The sequence below is a fragment of the Osmerus eperlanus genome, chromosome 27 (assembly GCF_963692335.1).
Source record: "Osmerus eperlanus chromosome 27, fOsmEpe2.1, whole genome shotgun sequence".
Taxonomy (NCBI): domain Eukaryota; kingdom Metazoa; phylum Chordata; class Actinopteri; order Osmeriformes; family Osmeridae; genus Osmerus; species Osmerus eperlanus.
In genome coordinates this window covers 1,319,584-1,342,053 of record NC_085044.1, presented here as the reverse complement: position 1 = coordinate 1,342,053, position 22,470 = coordinate 1,319,584, and the positions used below count along the sequence as shown (strand labels likewise).

The 22,470-nt window shown below is 45.6% G+C and overlaps 1 protein-coding gene across 1 annotated transcript in view; it reads right to left on the bottom strand.

Annotated features, from left to right (window-relative positions):
- Nucleotides 1-4,243: 4,243 nt before the first annotated feature.
- cadm1a (cell adhesion molecule 1a) overlaps nucleotides 4,244-22,470 on the bottom strand; it is a 63,808-nt gene continuing 45,581 nt past the window's right edge. The window contains exons 5-6 of the mRNA XM_062453000.1: nucleotides 9,653-9,781; nucleotides 4,244-8,471 (exon numbers count right to left, since the gene is read on the bottom strand). Of these exons, the coding sequence (XP_062308984.1) occupies nucleotides 8,353-8,471; nucleotides 9,653-9,781 (248 nt within the window). The 3' untranslated portion in view covers nucleotides 4,244-8,352. The remainder of the gene's footprint in view (nucleotides 8,472-9,652; nucleotides 9,782-22,470) is intronic.

Genomic DNA, 22,470 nt, shown 5'->3' with positions numbered 1-22,470 from the left:
TTTCAGCCTAGAGCAAGAATATTTTTTGGCAAACAGGTGAAAAGATTAATTGATCTGCAACCAAACCACTCAGTTGAAACCCCCTCCCAGTGTGACATTAATGCAAATGACCCCCAAAATACAAAAGATTCATTACGAGGACAGGATCGTCATTTGACCTTACAAAACACCCGGTAAAATGGAGAGATTGGAGTTTTTTTTATGGATATGCACAGGTTGACAGAGTGGACAGCGGGTCAGATCACAGCAATTACAGCTGCCAATGAATCACGCTTGAAAACAAGCGTGGACCCCCTTGTGGCCCCCCTAAATGTAGAGTCTGAATAATTATAAACATGCCTGCAAAGCAGGGAGGAAAACGATACAACAAGAATAATGTTGAATGGCCCCTCTAACAGTACAACTGGCCCAGCTTGGCCCCCCAGTTGAAAAGGTCTAGAACCACCCAACACCAGTGTGATGAAGCTAGGTTTAGACAAGGTTTAGACAATGACGGAGACATATCAGGAATCAAATATGCAGTATGTGAGTGATTGAGAGTAGGATGTGACTGAGTGAGGGCAGGATGTAACTGAGTGAGGGCAGGATGTAACTGAGTGAGGGCAGGTTGTGACTGAATGAGGGCAGGATATGAATGAGTGAAGGAGGAAGCCTTGAATTTTCCTTCAAACGGCAAATAAACAACAAAACTGTTTCTTGCTACAGTGTGACGTTTTTTAATAACAGAAACTAAGCTTCTGTTATGTCGGTGCTGAACCCCAACGGCCATTATTCCAGGATGCAATTATTAGCTCTCTGGTGATCGTCCAGACTTAATAGCAAATTAATTTCCAATGAGTTTTCGACTATACTCATATTATCCATGTTGTAGAATGCATTTTTATAGCTACATAACTTCCATTGTTTTTCCACGTTTAGGCTATTATAATTTGACACCTCAACAAATCAGAAGTTGAAGACCCCCCCCCCCCCAACACACACACTAACAATAATTCTCAAGACATAATTACTTATTCAGTACCACTCATCCATTCAGTCCACTTTACAGTACTTTCCATAAGCATAGATGACACCGACACTTTCAAGCCTGGTATCATAACAAATGCAGCTTCTGAAATGATAGACTATTGCATGTAATACAAATAAAGCCCTTTATGATACACGGTCAAATTAACACATCCAAACATCACATGACCACCTTGTTACTGTTTGAACATTTCTACCGAACCTCTTTGCAGTCCTGTGTGACACATCATTAGTTTGGCCCTGTGTGCCCGAATCACAGATATGTAAACATCTGGATTTGAAACTCTTAAGATCTCCACAGAAACACCAAGGCAGAGTCACCATTGCGAACATGAATTCTTTATGGCACAGATGGACAAAGGTGTTTCTCACTCTGAGGCAAATAAAACACAAACCTCATAGGAAAGTGTCAGCAAATGTCTTGCTTTTATCCACCCACGTATTTCTAAGTTATTTCCAATTTCCAACCAATTTAATAGAAAGCAAAAATAATAGTTTAACCATAGAACAAAACCATTTTCTGGTGGAGCCAAACAATTCCAGTGTTCATTGTGTATATAAAAATTGCACAAAATAATAGTGACTCAAATAAACTATGCAACTGAAATTACAGTGTTCACGGTCTCTCTACTTAATGAGTTTGTTTGTTTGTTTTGTGCATTGGATAATATTGTCAACACATTCAGACATAGGCCATGACAGAAGAATTCGATTACATTTTAAGTTTTAACTGTGGCATCGTATTCATATAACTGTGATTTTCAAATTACGAGGAAAAAAAGGAAAACAAGTCAGTACTGGTCTGAGGGAAATGCACACAGTAATGTTACACTGTACATCCCCTCTTAGAACTGTGCGCACACACACTCGTGGAGTTCAGCAGTTCATTCCACGACTCCTTTTCCCCTCCAGTTGAATCAAGTTTTGGTCATAAACATTCTCTCCACCCACAGACAGGTCCATACTGAGGAGCATGTTGAAACTATTAACAATCACAACCTCCTCATAGTTTTTGCTATTCAAGTAGGGAGTCAAGAGGGGTGATTCTGAAGTTAACAACATGCAACACATTTTTTTTTACTAATCTACAACTTTGAATAGGCTGTGTTTCACCATCCATTCATGCTTTACTTTCATCTCTGTTGTTACTGCATTATGATGCAGAGCCTTACATGGCTGTGCCCAACTTCTGGTCCGCTCCTCTCTGGGTGACCAGCCGTCTCTGGAGGAGAGGAGCCCTCCCTGACCTGCTCCTCCCAAGGCTCCTAACATTCTGTCTCTGACGTTTTCCTGTTTTAGGTGCAGTTCTGTGGGCGTATGTGAAGGCCTCAGTGGCACTGCTTGACAAACAAATGTATTTGATTGGATGATGCTAATAATATTGCTGAAGGGTCTCATCATTTTTTATATATATTTTTTATATAAATGATTGCCAGCAATACTAAATTGGTGTTTGAACAGCAGATTTCACCTAAGCAAACCATTAGAAGCTTGCAAAAGAGCACTAATATGAAAAGATTGTGGAGAATACAGGGAAAAAACCTTACTTGAAAAGCAATTAATATAAGCCCTTGTGCAAATAGGGTGGTAATAAGTAGCTAATGCAGAAAAGCGTGGATGCCAGCACATACTATCCTGCCACGTGAAAGAACACAAATCGATTGGAATATCTCCTAGCAACACGTTGCATGTGTTCTAGAATCCTGACAGGAGGATCTGAGTTGAGCACATCCCTTTTTCCTTTTTCTTTCTGTCTCCCCAGCCACTGTGCCGGTCTCTCACTGGACAGAAGATGATACCACAAGACATCTGTGCTAGGCACTGGCAGCTTGCTAGCAGACAGGATTCCTACAGGGCTGCAAGGTGCCTTTGAGCTCTGGCAACATCACAACCTTGGTACAGTGTCCTTGCTCCGGCAATCAAAAGCTAGAGTGTCACAGCAACAACCACCACCAGTCAACATCTGCAGACAAGGGCCTGGTGTGAGAGATTGCAGCTGAGTGCTTTGAGTGACATGTGAAGCGAGAGGCACCTGGTGGATGGGGTTCTGGCATTGGTGAGCTGGATGCTGTTGAGAGAGACACTCTCACCTTGAAACTGGTGATTGAACATCCAACTTGAGCCATGGTTAAAATAACAAAGTAAGAACAAAATGAAGGTTGTCAGAAAAACAACAGCTTCGAAGTAGAACGAGCTGAGAAATGAAATGAATGGAAACTGATCAGAGACCTGCATACGTTCAAGCAAGGAGGACAATCCACACAAGCAGGAAGTGATGGAGAACGTTGCATTCTGGCTGTAGCCTCTAGCTCCTCGTTCAAGCCTTGGTGCACCTTGTGTATGACACTGAAAGAGTGAGCAAACACCGTCGGTATGTGGCGAGATTGTCCGTGCTTGTGTCAAGAATACAATCTCTAGGACCGGCCATGCCTCAGCAGTCTCAAAGTGTGTGTGTTTGGCCGGGTGGACAGTGACGTGATTCAAAGTGACAAACACCACTCACTGCCAGCACAGGAATATGTTTGAGAACACCTACACGAGTCTTTGCGTGCGTCTGATCTCGACGTTTTAAGATGAGGTTTTCTAAACAGGGTGAGAGAGGGGGGGGGGGAGGGGGGGCATGCACGCCACATTCCAGCCCAGCTAAGACGAGAATCGGGTTGCTTCCCCTTCCCCCTAAATGTATGTTGTATTTACATTTACATTTAGCGACTTACAGTAAGTACAGGGACATTCCCCCGAGGCAAGTAGGGTGAAGTGCCTTGCCCAAGGACACAACATCATTTGGCACAGCCGGGAATCGAACTGGCAACCTTCTGATTACTAGCCCGATTCCCTAACCGCTCAGCCACCTGACTCCCTGTATACTATGTTGTATATCGATGCAATCCATCAATAATAAATAAATATAAATATATCATTTTTTTTATACAGTAGTCAGTCTTGTTTGTTCTTTAGTAATGTAAAAATGTAAGTACACCCCATGATAAATACCATCTGTAGTTATTAAATTTTTCGTTGGTTGAGTATTCTTGTCTGCAGCACACTGTAAACAGACTCACTGGCAAATACCACAATCTGATTCAGTTCGGCTAACAGTCCGGTTGTATATGACAGCTCAGGGATTGTAAACCTACCGAGAAAAGGGTTGTGGAGGCAGTTAACAATTTACGTTTGAAACACAACTACGTAAAAACAACACTCACGCTAATTACTTTGAACATTAATATCTTTTCTTTTTTATTAAGACAAGAACTCTTCATTTTTTGTAAAAATGTCTATTTATGAACCAATACAAAATGTGTATGGGAATGTAGATATTTTTTCTTCAGTAATACACATTAACATTGCCCAAGTACAGCAGAAAGACAAAAAATAATAAACCTAAAAAACAATGAGTGATAAACGATTAAACTTACTGGGAGAAAACGAAACTTTGAATGGTGTAGTGTTGAAACTAAGAGTCGGCACGTTGGTTTGTTCCAACGAAGTACTCATTCCTCGTGAACTATATCTATACAAAGTAATACTTAACACATCTTTTACAGTGCACCAAATATTAAGAAAAATACATAAGACATGTACAGCTCAGATGCAAAAATCAACAGTTGTCGCATGGGTCTAAATAATTGTTCTACTTGTTTTGATGTCAATATGTGGGGCCTTAACTTTGCATTCTACCTGAGATGCAATCACACCATTCAGCAATGCATGAACCTGAGATGGGGCATTAACAAAGGAATGTCAAATGTGAATAAAATAAAAAAACTAAAACAAATAGCTAAACAGTAACACTGCCAGGCTACCTAACTCTGTACCTTGAGACTGGGGGAGAAAGAATATCTTGACACATAACTAGAAGAAAACAAAACTCAAAGCCAACTTATTCCACACTACTTAAACACTGTCAAAATTACAAATATTTGTACCTATGAATCAATTCATTAAATTTTACTCTTCATGTTACCGGCATTAGATGCAAGAACCATATTTAGTTTCATATAAAGTTGTACCTGTCCAATGCTTAATATTATCCATGCCAATAACGTTTGCAGTGACCCATTCATTTGGTTGACCTTTTAAAATCATATCAAAACTGATAAACCCTGTCTTAAACCACTCAAAACAATGTTACCAGTAAACAATGTTCTGTCAATTTCATGGCAAGAACTTTGAAGTCTGGTTAAAATGCAAGCTATCACATATTTGACCCTAAATAAAAAATGTGCACTGTTACATATAACACACAATCACAATCTCTCAGACCATAGCTGTCATCCTTGTCAAAGTTGTTTTTCAGGAGACGCAAGTATTGTCAAATGAATTCTCTAAACCTTCCCCCTCACCTACAGACAGAAACAAACATCAGAGTCATACAGTGTTAAGTCAGTGGTAGTTCCTTTACACATATACCTAAAGAGCACATTTTGAACAAAAACCAAGTCAAACATGAAAGAAATGTCCGTCCTACATCCTCTTTGTCATGTTGACACAGTCAGCAGGTCCGATAAAGCATGTAACTGCAACATTAACGATGCTGTGTGGCACAGCACCATATAAAGGTTCAAGAAAACACCTAAAGATCTTACTGAAACATTCCCTCAGTTCACATCTAGCGGCCTTCAAATGTCTTTATAAACTCAAGCAGATCCTTTGTAGAGAAAGAAAAGTGATGAATCCAAACAAGGGGTTTAAATTCTCACTCATGTGCATGCAGTGAGCCATTTGCGGTTTCGGCAACTGAAAACTGCTGCATAAGGGGGGGGGGGGGGGGGGGGGGGAGAGGAAAGATGTGTGGCCCTGTCGCTCAGAATAATATTACATTCCGGAATCATTATGCTATGTTATACAACTTAATATCATGTTCCAGAACCATGTTATGAACACACATGTAAGCCAGTTCTCAATCTGTCGAACTCAGACTGTAGTAATCATATAGAGTACGAACAACGAACGGGTGAAATTGGAAGAAAAAAATGATCACAAGAGAATCCACCAATACACTTCACAAAGTTGTAAAAAAAAATATTTTCCTGGCGTGTTTTTATTATTATTTTTTTGTGTAACACGTGTTGGACATTACAGTACCTCAATTTGACATTGTTAACTACTGTAAGCACCTGTGTAGTGGACCTTAAATTCTGGTTTAGCTGACCTGTCCAGTGGAAAGTAAATCAGTCAATAAATAACAGAAGCGAGGACTGTGATCAAGGAGCAGAAATGGAGATCATCAGATGTACTTGGTTCTTAGAGGCTAAAGAGGACTGTTATATGTTTGCATTTTGCTAAACAACAAACTAACGTTGTCAGCTGTAAGACAGTTTTGACCTACTTCACTTCAATACATGCACAATAATATTTATTTGGCTATTATTATCCTACATGAGCCCAGGATTACAGGTAAAGCCATTACACAAAACCATGGCTGTTTGATAGGTTAGTTGGTTTATTGATAGTGTTAATTTGATTTCATTTTCTCTGTTATGTTTTTTTGTTTGGTGATCTGTGTTCTTTAAGAGTATATGTTGGTTATCCTTTTGATATGTGGGAAACTGAAACTCTTGGTAACATTAGTTGTAAAAGGGATACGGTTACAATAGATTTGAATAGGAGCTCGATACTTAAAATCAAGTACTTAATAATTAATCAACTAGTGAAATAATTCAATCACAAAAGGTGTTAGTGCAATATGTTGCTAAACCATGGTACCATGTTTTTTACATACTCAGTATAACCATAATGTTGACACTATGCAATGTATAATAGTTAATGTCAACTCAAGGTAACATGTATGTTGTTAAAGATGCAACCGAATTTGTTTGAGAACTTGTGTTTTAAAATCATAACATATCAAATAATTTTGTCAATGCCATGGAAGCGATACATTGGTCCTTATTTGATGCAGGGTGTTTAGCTTAAAAAGTGTAATATCACATTTATATGACAATGTATGCTTTTTGTTTTAACCCCGAAATGTCCAGTGATAGTGGCATAGCATGACAACCTAGTGTTTAAAGGTAGTATCATTTCAAATGTCTTAGTCAGGCTGCTTTGTCACTCAAGCGTCGGGAAGTTGTAGGGGGTTGATAACTGTTTGTAGGATTTCAAAAGATGTTTACAACTTGGTTTACCGAGGCAATTTGAATGAATGACGAAAGGTTAGCACACGCCACCATACCCAGCTCTTGAAACCATTTCTCTTTTTTTGATGCAATTTTCATGTTTGTAAAAATACTTCTGAATGAGAGGGGAAATAAACACAAATAATGTCATCATCACAAGATAATAAATGCCTAAGAGGGAGAACAGTTATCCCATTCAGCACAACCGAATAAAAACAACATTCAACGAAAGAAAAGGTGAAAATAATGAATCGAAAATGCCTCTGAGTCCAGCACAGTGTGGGTGAAATTATGTGCTGTCTAATTTACTTATTTATAAGAGAAGCAATGTTTCAAATGCGCTGGCATATCTACTTGAAAAACAAATTGAAGACACAGGGAAAAGAACACCACCCATCCACAGCAATGCTGAATCTGCCCGATGAAATGAAAACAAGGACAATTTTCGAGACCAATTGTCATATCCTTTCCAACCATGTTTCTTTTTGAGGGGGGAACATGATTAATGGCTTCATATCTTTTTTCAAATGTACACGTCTTATGTGATATACGTTAAATATGATACGTAAAGCATTAGAAGTGTGTTCTGCGGTTATAAAAGGAGTGAGAGAGGGGGGGGCTCTGCCTGAGACCAGGCCGGCTCACAGTATAGAGGAGATGGGGTTCTAGCAAGCTTTTGGTATGCACGACATAACGAGTGTGCAGACACTGAGGGAGGCATGAACACAGGGCCTGTGTCCATCTCCCCTCATAGGAAAGCCAACAGCACACTGATAATGAAGAGAGTGCAGACAAGGGGAGGGAGGGAGGGAGGGGAGGGGAGGGGAGGGGAGGGGAGGGGAGGGGAGGATGGAGCAACAGGGCATGATGAAAAATAAAAATAATACAAATAAGGAGGAATGAATAGAAAATAAATTCAGAACAAGGCACAGAATTTTCTGCAAACGGTTGAACTAAATAAAATTCGTACCAGCAGTTTTGGGAGGTGTCAAATGGTGAAGCTCTCTACAGTGATTTCTGGCAACATCTGGCAACACCCAACCTTACCCCCTCCCTCCTCCCCCCTCTACCTAACCCTGCCCCTCCCCCACCCCCCCTCCATCCATGCCCCTCCCCCCAACCCTCCCTTGACTGAAAACCAAAACCCTCCCTCACCTGTCTTACCCCCCAGCCCCCCCCCCCCCCCGGCCCCCCTTGTGGATGTTCAGATGTAGTACTCCTTCTTCTCGTCAGAGTTGTTGTGGCCTCCCTCGGCGTTGATGATGGCCGTGTCTGCGTCAGCAGCGTCGTCCGCACCCTTGGCCTCGTGCGTGAAGTAGGTACCTGGAGGAGAGGGGTCAGCGAGGGGTCAGCGAGGGGTCAGCGAGTGGTCAGCGAGGGGTCAGAGAGGGGTCAGACACCGCCAGGGGTCGACACAGTTGGTTTCATCCCTTAGATACCCCGGCACGCCTATCTGCATCATGTGCAAATACCCAGCCGTTCGTTATGCCTGTTCAGTTATTTATTATTAATCAACTAGCAACTCTGTGAACCATGACGACCAAAGAGGTTAACTGTAAACCATTGTATGTCATCCAGATGATTAAAATGTTGTCATATAAAACATGTCATTATGTAAATCCATTGCCCCCCCCCCTGTCCACCCACTCATACTTGATAACTGTAAATCAATTATACATCAAGAGTTTAATTATCTTGGGTCAATTATTAATTTGACTAATGCAAAGCCCTTTCTTGGCATTCATTTGATTGTGTTCAAGATTTACACGTAAAAATCAGTTCCTTGATTTCTATAAAACAACTCAAAAAAAATGGATTCTGGAGATTCAGCTCAGCTCAGGTCTTCAAATTAACCTTGTCAAGTTCAACAAGCAATCCACTTGAAACTTCATTTCCGACAGGGATTATTCACATCCTCCCAGACTGATGAAGGAGAAAGCCCAGATCAAATGTAAAAAGGCAGGAATGAGTTTATATTTTTTTAAACAACATACACTGTCTGCAATAGAGAAAAACAGACCCTAAAAATGCTAATTTAGGAGAAGCATTACGTAAATCTGAATTACAGGGGCCACATTTATTGATAATCCACTTGTTAATGAAGAGTGGAGATATGGACCAAAACTGTATGACTGTGTGAGTTCACTTTAGGTTGAGTTGAACCTTGCTGATCTTTGGCATTCGACGCCACCGGCCACATACCTTTGTTGTGGTATATTTGCTAAATATTATAGGGACAAGGCTGGAATCGAACCCTCTGTGGGAAGGCTGCATGGTAGACACACGTATCCGGTGAGCGACCGGGGCAGGGCGACCGGGGCAGGGCGACCGGGGCAGGGCGACCGGGGCAGGGCGACCGGGGCAGGGCGACCGGGGCAGGACGACCGGGGCAGGGCGACCGGGACAGGGCGACCGGGGCAGGGCGACCGGGGCAGGGCGACCGGGGCAGGGCGACCGGGGCAGGACGACCGGGGCAGGACGACCGGGGCAAAGCGACCACGTACCTTTGTGTCTGGCGAAGTACCGCCCCAGGATGATGAGTAGACACAGCATGGCGAACACGACCACAGCGACCACGCCTCCGATGACCGCATGGTCGACCGTTCTAGGCACTCCCTCCCCGGCTCTGGAGTCTGAGAGCAGAGAAACACAAACCTTATAGAAACACACACCTTATAAAAACACACACCTTAGAGAAACACACATCTTCTAGAAACACACACTTTACAGACACACACACCTTAGAGAAACACACCTTGGAGAAAAACATACTTTAGAGAAACACACACCTTCTAGAAACACACACTTTACAAATACACACACCTTAGAGAAACACACACTTTAAGGAAACACACTTTATAGGAACACACACTGTATAGGGAGTCAGGTGGCTGAGCGGTGAGGGAATCGGGCTAGTAATCCAAAGGTTGTCAGTTCGATTCCCGGCCGTGTCAAATGACGTTGTGTCCCTGGGCAAGGCACTTCACCCTACTTGCCTCGGGGGAATGTCCCTGTACTTACTGTAAGTCGCTCTGGATAAAAGCGTCTGCTAAATGACTAAATGTAAATGTATAGAAACACACAGTTTATAGAAGCACACAGTTTATAGAAACACACTATCGAAACACACTCATATAGCACATGCATGGATGACCTTTAGTCATGATGTTTTACGAGTTAGTAATAAACATGTTTGCATGTGTGGGTTGGTGTTTACAGCTTTTAAGTTATGGAGTTAGCTATGAGGGCCTTGGAACATTTTTGGATATTCCAAACCTACGTGGTTCAACATTTATTAGTCCAATTAATTTCAGCATTTGTTTTCCTTTTTTTTTATCACACAAAACATTCAAAGATTGGCCACATAAATGGATATCCAGTTTAGAAAAAAACGTATTTTCATTTGATCCATATACATAAGAAGATAAGTCATGCATAATTGCAAACCGCTTGCTCTTTAAAAGAAACGGAACACAATCCACAGCAGAACATTTAAACATGACTTATGAAGCGATAGAGTCACTTCTCAGCTCCAATCTCACGGAGCAAGCAGTACTGGCCAAATAAATCTGGTCCCTGCGCAGTGTCCCGTCAGAACCAAAGAAATACATTTCGCCCTGCTAGACTAGAAAGTGCAGATTGCAGGCAATTTTTAAGAAGGATTTATCCCTCCTTGAGGATGAAGACCAAGACCTGCTTCAGAGCTCCACACCCTAATGATATGTGAAGGTTATTGATCAAGTGTAGGGATCCATGACAACCTGTAGTAATGGCGGTTTGTGGATTTGATTGGTTCTTCACGGCGCATAGGAGGAGCAAAATCTTTCATCAATAGCTCACACTTGGCTAGGAAATGATAGACCTGAGGAAGTGGGATGGGCAGTAGATTGAGTGACTTCAACAAGACCCAGGTATCTACCTGGGAGGAGACGTTTCAGGTGTGATGATAGGTGATTTATGAAATAGATATATATATATCAAAATATATATATAAATGTTTTGTCAGAAACGGCCAATGTTTCATTTTAACAGACACTGTGCTTTATCAAAAACTGCCATGTTAGTTTTTTGAAGGATTGAAGCTTTTTTCAAGTCAAGTCTGCAAGTGCACCTCCTTCAAACAGGCATCTCACACAGATAGCAACACTTCAGGGGATGCAAGAGGCTGGCGAGAGGAAACTAAACAAACTATATCTTCTTTGCAATCTATTCACGTGAAATCCATCAGTCCCATCCCCCACAGATGCACACTGCAATCTCCCACCCTCATCTCCATCTCCCACCCTCATCTCCAGGCTCAAGCCAAGCTTGAGGTATTTCCTGAGGGAGTCCAGAAGACAAAAACGGCAAGCCACAACTTAGAGGATAGCAAAGTGAAAGAAACCAAGCTGTTTGACAATCCTTCTTTCCCTATCTAACAAACAACTCCCAGGTAAACCTACTGTACGTGTGTGTGTGTGTGTGTGTGTGGTGCTACCTGCCAAACTCAACCAAACATACCTTGATGAACCTAGTAGGTTATTTTGACTTTCTGCGCTGGGAAGATTCAATTAAAGTCAGCAGAATTTCCATCTGACACCTAATCCGCTCTTGTCAGGGAGAGAGGTGAAGACGTGCTTTAACACACTTTCTTATTAAGATGTTAATGTGGCCCTGGGCTACACTAGGCTGCCCAGCGAGGCAGGGGACAAACTGAGGGGCACTGTGGGGACAACACATCAACCTTCCCTGTTTCAGTTTATTTTGTACCAGTGACGGGACAGGCAAGGGTGAGGGAGGGAGGTTAGTCTTGATAGAAATAATGAGGGATGGAGGAGGAGGAGAGAGACTGGACTAAGGAGAAGCTTCAAGTCCACGGCCAGTTTGACACCTCGGGTCATTCTCTGGGACAACGTGCACTTGACACTAATTAACCGAAGCTGACAAATGGACTTGGCTTCGAAAACCTGCCTGGTTTTCTAGTCCCTCCCCACACGCCCTCACCCCTCCCCTCCCCGCATCCCCTCCACCCCTCCCCTCATCCCCTCCACCCCTCCCCTCATCCCCTCCACCCCTCCCCGCATCCCCTCCACCCCTCCCCTCATCCCCTCCACCCCTCCCCGCATCCCCTCCACCCCTCCCCTCATCCCCCCCCCCCCCCTCATCCCCTCCACCCCTCCCCTCATCCCCTCCACCCCTCCCCGCATCCCCTCCACCCCTCCCCTCCCCACACGCCCTCACCCCTCCCCACACGCCCTCACCCCTCCCCGCATCCCCTCCACCCCTCCCTCATCTCCTCCACCCCTCCCCACACGCCCCTAACCCCTCCCCACACGCCCTCACCCCTCCCCGCATCCCCTCCACCCCTCCCTCATCTCCTCCACCCCTCCCCACACGCCCTCACCCCTCCCCACACCCCTCCCCTCATCTCCTCCACCCCTCCCCTCATCTCCTCCACCCCTCCCCACACGCCCCTCACCCCTCCCCACACCTCCCTCACCCCCTCCATGGAAGGAGGCTAGGTCTCCCGATGGCTAGCAGAGAGGGGTGTAGCTCAGGTAAAACACAGCGAGCTCTTTCTTTAGTTTCTTAATCTCTGTACTCTCGAGAGGGCCAGATGGTTTGGGGAAATGAGTTGCTTCTAGCGCGTACGACCAACAACTAATCTCGTCTAGTACATTCGGCCCCGGGAATATTCAATAATTCAGAGCAAATTGGCATGGTAATGAAAACTCCCTGAAATTTCCTTCTCTCCAAATTGACGGCAATTGTGAGTCATCACACCCAACCGCCATCCATGTTAAACAGTTTGGACCTAATCTCTATGACTGTCAGAAAGTGGCGGCACTTCTCGATGCTGCTAAACGGATATCTAAGTCGTTTTCCACTTAATACGGAGCGTGTTTTATGAAAGGCGCGTTGGCGTCTCCACAGATTGGACGTTGATATGCCCTGTTAGCAGGATTACCAGAGTCTCTCTCCACGCACCTTCTTCTTCACAAACATATTTTTCCGTAATCAATCCTTGAGTGCCTTGAAAGGCGTCTAAAAATAAATGTGTTGTGATGATTATTATAAATTTTCATCCAAATGTAAGGCTCCGCCCTCAGGCTACCCCCTCCTCCGCCCTCAGGCGGCCTGCTGGGCGGCCAGATTGCTCCAGAGACGGGGAGGTGACTCCTTGATGCACCAGACGCTGGGTAATCAACGGGCTGGCCTGGGCGCTCGTCAGATCACCATCCACAGACCGAGTGTCACACATGAGACGCTACGGTGTTAATAGTGCACACTGGGCTTTCCTGACTCACATCTGTGCCACTGCAGACAAGGCCAGGTGTCAGGGGGGAAATATAACGGCTCAAGTAAATGTGTCAGTAGAATGTCGCAAAACAGGAAAACCAACAACAAAAGAATCCAGCGCAAGGACACAATTTTCAGACCTTGCCTGAAAAGTTGAAAAAAGATTTTTACGAATTGTTTTCGAAGCAAATCAATAGAAATCCTAACAAGGAAGTCTTTTCAGGTGTAAAGTTTCAGACCCCTCATTTCACCAAAAGTAAGGTAGCACACAGTATCGAATGGTCTGGAAACATTGCCTGTTTGAAAACCCACAGGCAGCCAAGTAGAATTATTATTATCGGCCCAAAACCATGAAACTAAAGTTCCACACTACAACACTTTGTTTATAGCCCACAACAGAAGGAGAAAATACAAGACAAAAAAACAAAGCTAAACCACAAAAATAATGAGCCCGAACAAACCCAGTGGTTGCAGAACCCAGGGCTGAAACCTTGCTGCGAACTCAACTTTGATTGAAGCAGGAAGCAACTGCACTAGTGGGTGTTCAGCCACTGTGTGAACAATGTCGTGTGTGAGTTCCTCTCCAACACCCCTGGGATCGAGCCAGCCACCAGGTGTCTCCAGGAAGTCCCCCCAGACACCACAGAGACGAGCTTCCTCCAGGTTGGCCGACGAGCTTCCTCCAGGTTGGCCAGGGGAGGTCTCGACCTGGACCGATCCAACCCTAGACCCTTCCTACAACTCCCCCCAGCACAGGACTGGAGGCAGATCTTGTGTTCCTGTGATGTTACATGCCAGTCTGATTGTCTGGTGGGATTCATCAAGTTCCTTCTTCCTGGAAGGCCACTGGGACAGCTACAAAGGAGACCTTTCTATTGACATTTGTCTCTTCATGCTGCATTCAGCAGGACATCTTGAGGTAATTTCCTTCACCCTTTCTTTCTTTTGAACTGTCCATCTATCCTGACAGCGGGGAAGAATGGAACCAGAACAATCACCTCGGATGCTGTTGAAAATGCATTGTCATCCCTGGTTTTATTGTAGTCAGTCAGAGTACGTGCTCCGATCCATCTCAACGGTCCAATTTAAGCCAAAACGACCTGAATGACGAACGGGAGACGCCACAGACGGAGGACTCTCTTCCTCCAGCCCTATTTTCGCTTCTTCCCTTCCTCTCCTTCTTCAGCTCCCTGATTGTTTTGTTAAACGTCGCCGGAGGAGAGAGGGGCTGAGAGTGTTTTCAGTCCTCTCCTGCTTGTTTGCCGCTCAGATGTGGAGAGTGGAAATATGTTAGTTCTCTCTCTTTCTTTCTCTCCACCTCCTCTTTTTTCCCTCTCCCAACTCCCCCGTTCTAATTTCCGCTGCCTCCCTCCTCCCCTCCTCCTCCGCTCCAGAGTATGGCCTGTAGACACACTTGATCTTCTTCTCAGAGTCAATTACTTGGCCTCCTCCGATGATGCCAGGCTTGTTGTTTTTTGTTGCCCTAGATCGGGGCGCTCATCCTCAAGTTCTAATAACTTTCTGAAATGAAGCCGGCCCCGGAAACTGATATTGTCCTCTGATGGACAATTAAATTGACATTGGCTGTGCAGTATTGCCCTCCGTACTTACTCGTCTGGTTTAAACGATGTTGGGATTTTTTCTCAGTCTGTCCAAAGCTCACATTTCTGTGCTGTTTTGAAATTTCAACTTGTTTGTAAAACCTGTAGTTTAGGACCAAACGAGACTTCTCTTCATACAGTCCTGAGAAGGCGTGAGAAGGGGGGGGGGATGAAAAGGAGAGTGAGGGTACTGCAACTGCAAAACTAGCATGTGCGTGCTTTGGAGTGTGTGTGTGTGCTTCCATACATCAGGCCACATTCATAGCATTTAGCATATTCCCCCAACAGCTATGCTCCCACTCTCAAAGCTTGAGTGCTTTTGTCCAGAACAAACTTTTTGAGATTGGTGGAAATATCCATCCTGACAAGCAGAGTGGTAGTTTAAGCATTCAATACAGTCCGCTGCAGATGTCAGTCCCTCCAGAATGAGGTAGAAAGCACTAAGGCAGGTTTTACGTTGATCTAAGTACTACCATAAGGGAGTGTGCAGGTGCATGATCAGAGCTGAGGAACACGACAGGGAACGAAGCTAACAAGCCAATCTAGTTGGTATGGAAACCAGCGAGAGACATTCAGCTCAGCAGCGAAGAGGACTCATTCCTCTTGATGTTTCCCTCAAATATAAATCAAAACCCTGAGGAGCAGAGAAGGAGACAAGATGGTCCGGGGGAAAACACGACGACACACGCGACGCAACACACACGTTCCTCGAGAGCGATCGATTTGATGAGAAATACCAACCCCGAGGGGAACCGGCAACCATCTGATTTGCGACTGTGACGGGGCTGATTTGAAACACAGGAGATCTTCTAATTGGATCTTCTAATCTGGTAATTAAGCGTGGTGATGGTGTGTCTCTGCAGCCTGAGGGGAGGGACAGGAGATGAAAGACCCTGGAGCGGTGCAGGTGGGTGTCAGACTCGTGGGTTAACGACACGATCTGTTTGGACCACTTGGTGCCGCCCCCCCGCCCCCCACTGTGCTACTCTCTCCCGTAAACAACTATGGTCGTAAAAACAATAATTGTAATAAAACCTAATGAACGATGTTAGTTTAATCTTTTGCGTTAAGGGTTATGCTCCACTCTGCTTGTAAATTAGAGGAGTCTGACTTTGTGTAGGCTGTGCCAAGCGACAACGAACCTAGAACCAAGGCATCTGCTGTGACTAGCTGCTGTCTAAGTGAAGAGCGATCCTCTTTCAGTTTTAAAATGATTGTACATAGACATTGCTAACATTTCCATAGTGTACTGTAGTACACTATGGACTACTAATTAGCAGGGTACTACTACCCTGCTAATTTAGTTTTTGCATTCATGAGTCATGCCTACTTTCATTAAGAACTCAAGGAGGACTGCAAGTCTTCTGAAAAATTGATTTGAACACGTTTCTGGGACTAAATATGTATTTGACAGATGAAGAATGAAACCCGAGTGTGTTTCTGTCTCCTCAGAAAGTCAAGGCATCAACGTTAGCGGATCCCCCATTTCATCATGAATATACACTTATTTTCAATCACAACTGTAATTTCAGTTGCCATTCCAGAGGAGCGTCTGGTAAAACAAAAGACAAACAACGATTGTAATTACAGATTACACTGAAGCGTGGCGTATTGACGACAACAATCCGACTCTATTCAGCTTCATTTCCACTTTATCTTCATGGCATAAAACCTCTGGGGCTGTTTGAAAAAGGTTTTCAGTTAAACATATTACGGATATGAGGCAAATAAAAAAAAATGAAATAAAAAAATAAAAAAAAACAATCAAATATCATCTGTTAATTTTCACAGACTTGATCTGGCAGAGAAGGGCCGCTTCAGTCAAAATAGTAAAGTTAATAAAATTGAATCCGGCTACCATGGTTACGCAAACCAATGGCTGCAAAGGACGATATCTTGGTTCCTTAGCCAGTCAGACTTCTAAATCCTTAGTGCATGACTTTACATTACATTTAGTCATTTAGCAGACGCTCTTATCCAGAGCGACTTACAGTAAGTACAGGGACATTCTCCCCGAGGCAAGTAGGGTGAAGTGCCTTGCCCAAGGACACAACGTCATTTGACACGGCCGGGAATCGAACTGGCAACCTTCAGATTACTAGCCCGATTCCCTAACCGCTCAGCCACCTGACTCCCACTTTAAACGTTATGAGAAGATTGGGTGAATAATGTCAATAACACCAAGGTTTACTTGGCCAGGAGTTGGGCCGAGCGGAGAGAGAGAGGGAGCTAGCTTTGCAGCCTGGTTAGACCCGATAGATTTTCATCCTGACAGAAGGTGCCGGAGGCCTCCTCGAGTCAGATGAAACTAAGTAGGTGATTAAAGTCCTGCTGCTTTGATGTTAAACACGGTGCAAAAAAATAAAATAAAAGGACAATACTATCCTGCAGCATTTTTAGGAAGGTTCTGCAGAGCTGGGTTGTTGAGGTAAGGCCCAATGTTTCCTCACCTCCACACACACACACACACACACACACACACACACACACACACACACACACACACACACACACACACATACAGTGTCCCCACAGAGATAGAAAGTACTTGTAGAGCGTCTTAGTGTTGTGAGGAGTCTGCGACGTGACAAAAGGGGCATTATGTAAATCTCTGTAAACAACAGAAGCACCAGCGGGGACAGGGGCTCTCCTGCTGTGACAGGACCAGGAGGACCGAGGTTTGTCTGGGGCTAATCCAGGATAAGATATCCCTTCGTGGGATTGCTACGCTACGCGGCTTGTGTGGGGAGCAGGGACTCGATCCCCAAGAGGACACGGATAAGGGATAGCTCCTGTCCCTGGTCGCCATTAACAACCAGTCGACCTCCTCCAGCCCAGGCGTCCCAGAAGCTGCCGTTGGTTCCACAGCGAGGTGGTCCATTCAGCGGTTGGACCGACACACAAACACACACCAAGGAAGGTGAAGGCTGAGGCCTTACCCCAGCGGTCTGAGTTCGAATCCGGCCTGGGCCCTTTTCTGCTCTCTTATGTCTTCTCACTCCCTGCCTTTCCTATCACTCTTAAAAACTGTCCAATGTAGCAAAAAAAATGTATACAATAAAATGGTATATATATACAGTACCAGTCAAAAGTTTGGACACATTTTAATGGGAAAATGTGTCCAAACTTTTGACTGGTACTGTATATATCTTAAAACACACCTAAAAGATGGTGAGAGAGCATGGTGGATGACGCGTCAGTGTGTCTTGACTGGCCTGATGTACTGGCTCTGTGAGTGTTTGTCTGATTCCTCTGAGCACGTGTGAGGCCTCGCCCCTCAACCGCCTGTTCTGCTTTATCGCCGTGGCGACTTCCTGCAGCCCCCGTGGTGGTAATGGGAGCGTTTAGCGGCAAGCACAGTGTGCTGAGGAGAGGTGAGCTTTAATCCCAACCTCTCCTCACAGGTACGTTCGGCTGACTTGCCTTCCCACCGCCAAAAAGAAACGATGAAAGCATCCAGCTAGCTTTTGAGCAAATCTGCTATTTATGCCTTCTCATTTTACCGCTACCTCGAAAGAGTCACTATTCCTGCAGAACACGTCTTGTTTTTTTGCGCGCAAAACGAAGGAGTCTCGACGAAGAATATGTGCTATATTAGAGAAAGGAAACAAAATGTACTAAGTATTGAGGTGGTGATTACCACCAGACCTCTGTAAACACCGGGAGTCCCGCTCCCTAAACAGTACCTAGCCGAGCAGCAGAACCTGCAGTTTCCAGCGCTCTCACTGTCCCTCTGCCAACATCCCCAACCCCCATCCACAAACAGGGAGAGAATCAGCGAACAGATGTCTCTGCAAGAGCCCCGAAGGGGGGCATTTGGTTTCGTCTGTGGGTTCAGGGGGAGAGGGGTGGGGACAGGGGACGGGGGATGAGCGATGGGGAGGGGAGGTGAGAGACTGTTTGTTTGAGATGGAACTCATTTCCAATTAGATTCTCTCTGCCGGCCTGGGAGCCTTCTGCGCCGCTGGGCTTTGTCGCCAGCAACTGTCACAGCTGATCTCTGCTTCGCCGCCACGCTAGCCTCTGACGCAGCCTCGACGGCCCACTTAACAGTCAGCTGAGGAGGATTTAGAAGAGGGAAAAGAGGCGGAAGGTAGAAAAATTGCTTCTTTTTTTGGTTACCTGCCTTAATGGGTTGAGAGCGTGAGACTAATTACTGCAGCATGTGTACCTCACCTGAGAGGGCTACAGGCAGGCCTGTAGCCATGGAGACATACCAGCCTAACATCATGCACACACACACACACACGACAGTCACATACACGCACACCTACCGTGGCGGCAAACTCACACTACAGTTAAATTACATCCCAAAACACGCAAAACACAGACTTTACATGCACACATACAGTTCAGTCACTTTCCCACCCCCCCCCAGTGAAGGCAGTAATCAGAGTACACTGTACGGATACAGTATGATGCGTGACGCGTCGCCAACTTCCTTGAGGTGAGCTACAACTTGTGTTCTTATCATTTAATGACCAGCTCTGATTTTGCATAGGGTTGGAGGTGGAGAGAATAACATCTGTATGTGACATCTCGTTCCGTGTGTTGAGGAGGAGAGAGAAGGGAGAGAAGCTGTGTCTGGCCTGGTCTTGCTAGGAGCAGAGTGGCCATTAGGCTGTGGGATTCTGTCTGGCCGCTAGTCTGCTCCCGAGGCAATTATCCCCCTCCTTCAGCGCCGGTCCTGACAGGGCTGCTGGCAGGTATGTCCTTTGCAATGTGACCACGTCTCCAGACGGCAGATTAGCCCGCACAGCACACCGTCACTGGGCCCAGGCCTGCCCTTTTCACCAGGAAGAGAAAGAAGCTGATGGCTTCGATCATCGACGGAGCAAACACGGGATCCTCTTCCTTTCACGCTTTTTTAAAGGCGCCGTTGTCGAGATATTGTCAAACATCACCACAATATGCATCACCGAACCTTGGAAGAATGGGCTAATCCCCTCTTAAAACTGTAATCCTGACGTCTATGCGCTGGTGTCAACAGGTTACCTTCAGATGCGACAGACACTGAGTCCTGTAAGCCAGGGTCTTGTATGCTCTGCATTCAGATTTCCTTCATGGACCGCTGGCACTGCGGCATCCAGATATATGCAAAGCGCCCATCGTTGAGAGGTTAGTGTAGTGATCATCATCAGTCCTCTTATCAGGGCTGTCCATCACCGGGCCAAGGGCTCATCAGACACATTAGAGCCTGACTAACACCACCCCCCCTTCCTCGCTCATTCTCCCTCTCGTCCAGGCCAGAGCTGTTTACAGGGGCAAGGCCATCTTTACCCCCACTCATACCCCCCTCCCTCCCTCCCTCCCTCCCTCCCTCCCTCCCTCATGCCTCATCTCAGTTCTTGTCTCGCTGTTCCTCTCCTTCTTCCAAACCATTTCAGAGAGAAACGTCCAATCGTTTTGTGTTCGTTTTTTTCTGAGCCGCTTCTGGGAAAACAAGACATTAAATAAGGGGCCTGGCTTTTCTCCGCCCTGACGACACAGGGTGCATCACCATAGCGACAGCTTTGGAGAGGATGAGAGGAGCGAAGCAGTTAGTGCCGGCGCTGGCCCCATGTAAAGCAGGCACGCATCGACGGCGAGCTGAGCTTGGTGTCAGACAGAGGCTCGGGGTTTGCGGGGGAAGGAGGGATAGACGTAAACAAGCTGTCGCTTAATTTGCCACGCTGCCAAATGTCCCTTCTTTCAAGGGATTTGAGTTTCTTTTTAAATGCGTTTGAGTTTTGTCTCGTTTGGTGGAACTTGACAGTTGCTTTTGGGACGTGGATTTAAGTATGCAGCATTTGTAGAAACAGAAGGCCTTGAGCCAGATTGGATGACAAAGGACAAAGATAAGGTATCTCTTGGCCTGAAGTTAATCCTATCAAGAAGAACAAGGTAGCATGACTAGCCAGAAAAAAGAGACTTACGCAAAACGTTCCACGTGAAACAAGCAGGCTGGTTCCTTCAATAAGGCGAGCGCTCCCTTGAATTCAATTAAAGGGTTTCAACCACGAGGTCAAGATATCATCACCTCGCCGCCTTTCCATCTGAACATGTGCACTCACGCGAGCACTTGCTAAGCTTCGTGGCTGGCTTCTTGCAGATTTCTTTGTGCGTGTGTGTGTGTGTGTGTGTGTGTGTGTGTGTGTGTGAAATCCAGTTACTTAGGGCACACAATCAAACTTGGCTCTAATAAGTTGGAGAGAGAAAAGGAGGGAAAGAGAAAGGTAGAGTGGGGGCAAACCAGAGGCAGCAGACCGAATGAATGTTGTGTTAAGATAACATTTCACCAAGAACGAGAGAGAGAGAGACAGACAAAGAGAGAGTGTGAGAGTGTGTGAGAGAGACAAAGAGAGAGAGAGAGAGAGAGACAAAGACAGAGTGAGAGAGAAAGACAGAGAGAGAGAGAGAGAGAGAGAGAGAGAGAGAGAGAGAGAGAGAGAGAGAGAGAGAGACAAAGAGAGAGTGAGAGTGAGAGAGAGACAAAGACAGAGCGAGTGTGAGAGAGAGAGAGAGAGAGAGAGAGAGAGAGAGACAGAGTGAGAGAGAGAGAAAGACAGAGAGAGTGTGAGAGAGAGAGAGAGAAAAAGACAGAGAAAGACAGAGAGAGTGAGAGAGAGACAGACAAAGAGAGAGAGAGTGAGAGAGAGTGAGAGAGAGACAAAGACAGACAGAGTGAGAGAGAGAGCCCAGAACCCAGGAGGCAGAAAAACGTTTGCATCATTTCCTGTACAATGACAAAATGGTGACAAAATATTGATAAATCTGCTTGGCAAAGGTCTGGGGACAGCAGATGACAGCGTCTGACACTAAATACATGCTGGGTCAGGGAAACCAAACGCCATAAATAGCGCGATGCAATATAGCTGCTGCCTGACATGCTGATAAGGATTTGATCTATCTGACCCCAGGAGCGATGCATCTCCCTGCCCCGTAACATGATTCATATCCACCCTCCCACCCCTCACATACACATACACCGACCACACACACACACAAGTGCACATACCCTGATTCCACACACACACACACACACACACACACACACACACACACACACACAGACACACACAGACACACACACAGACACACACACACACACACACACAGACATGAGCTTCTGTCACAAGCTGGCAGTGTTTTCTCTTCTCTCCAGCAGAACTGACAGCCCCACCTGGCAGAACCGACGCTACACTGACGAACCCAGCGAGGCCTGGTGCTCTCAGGGGGAGGAGCCTGGTGCTCTCAGGGGGGAGGAGCCTGGTGCTCTCAGGGGGAGGAGCCTGGTGCTCTCAGGGGGAGGAGCCTGGTGCTCTCAGGGGGAGGAGCCTGGTGCTCTCAGGGGGAGGAGCCTGGTGCTCTCAGGGGGGAGGAGCCTGGTGCTCTCACGGGGGAGGAGCCTGGTGTTCTCAGGGGGAGGAGCCTGGTGCTCTCAGGGGGGAGGAGCCTGGTGC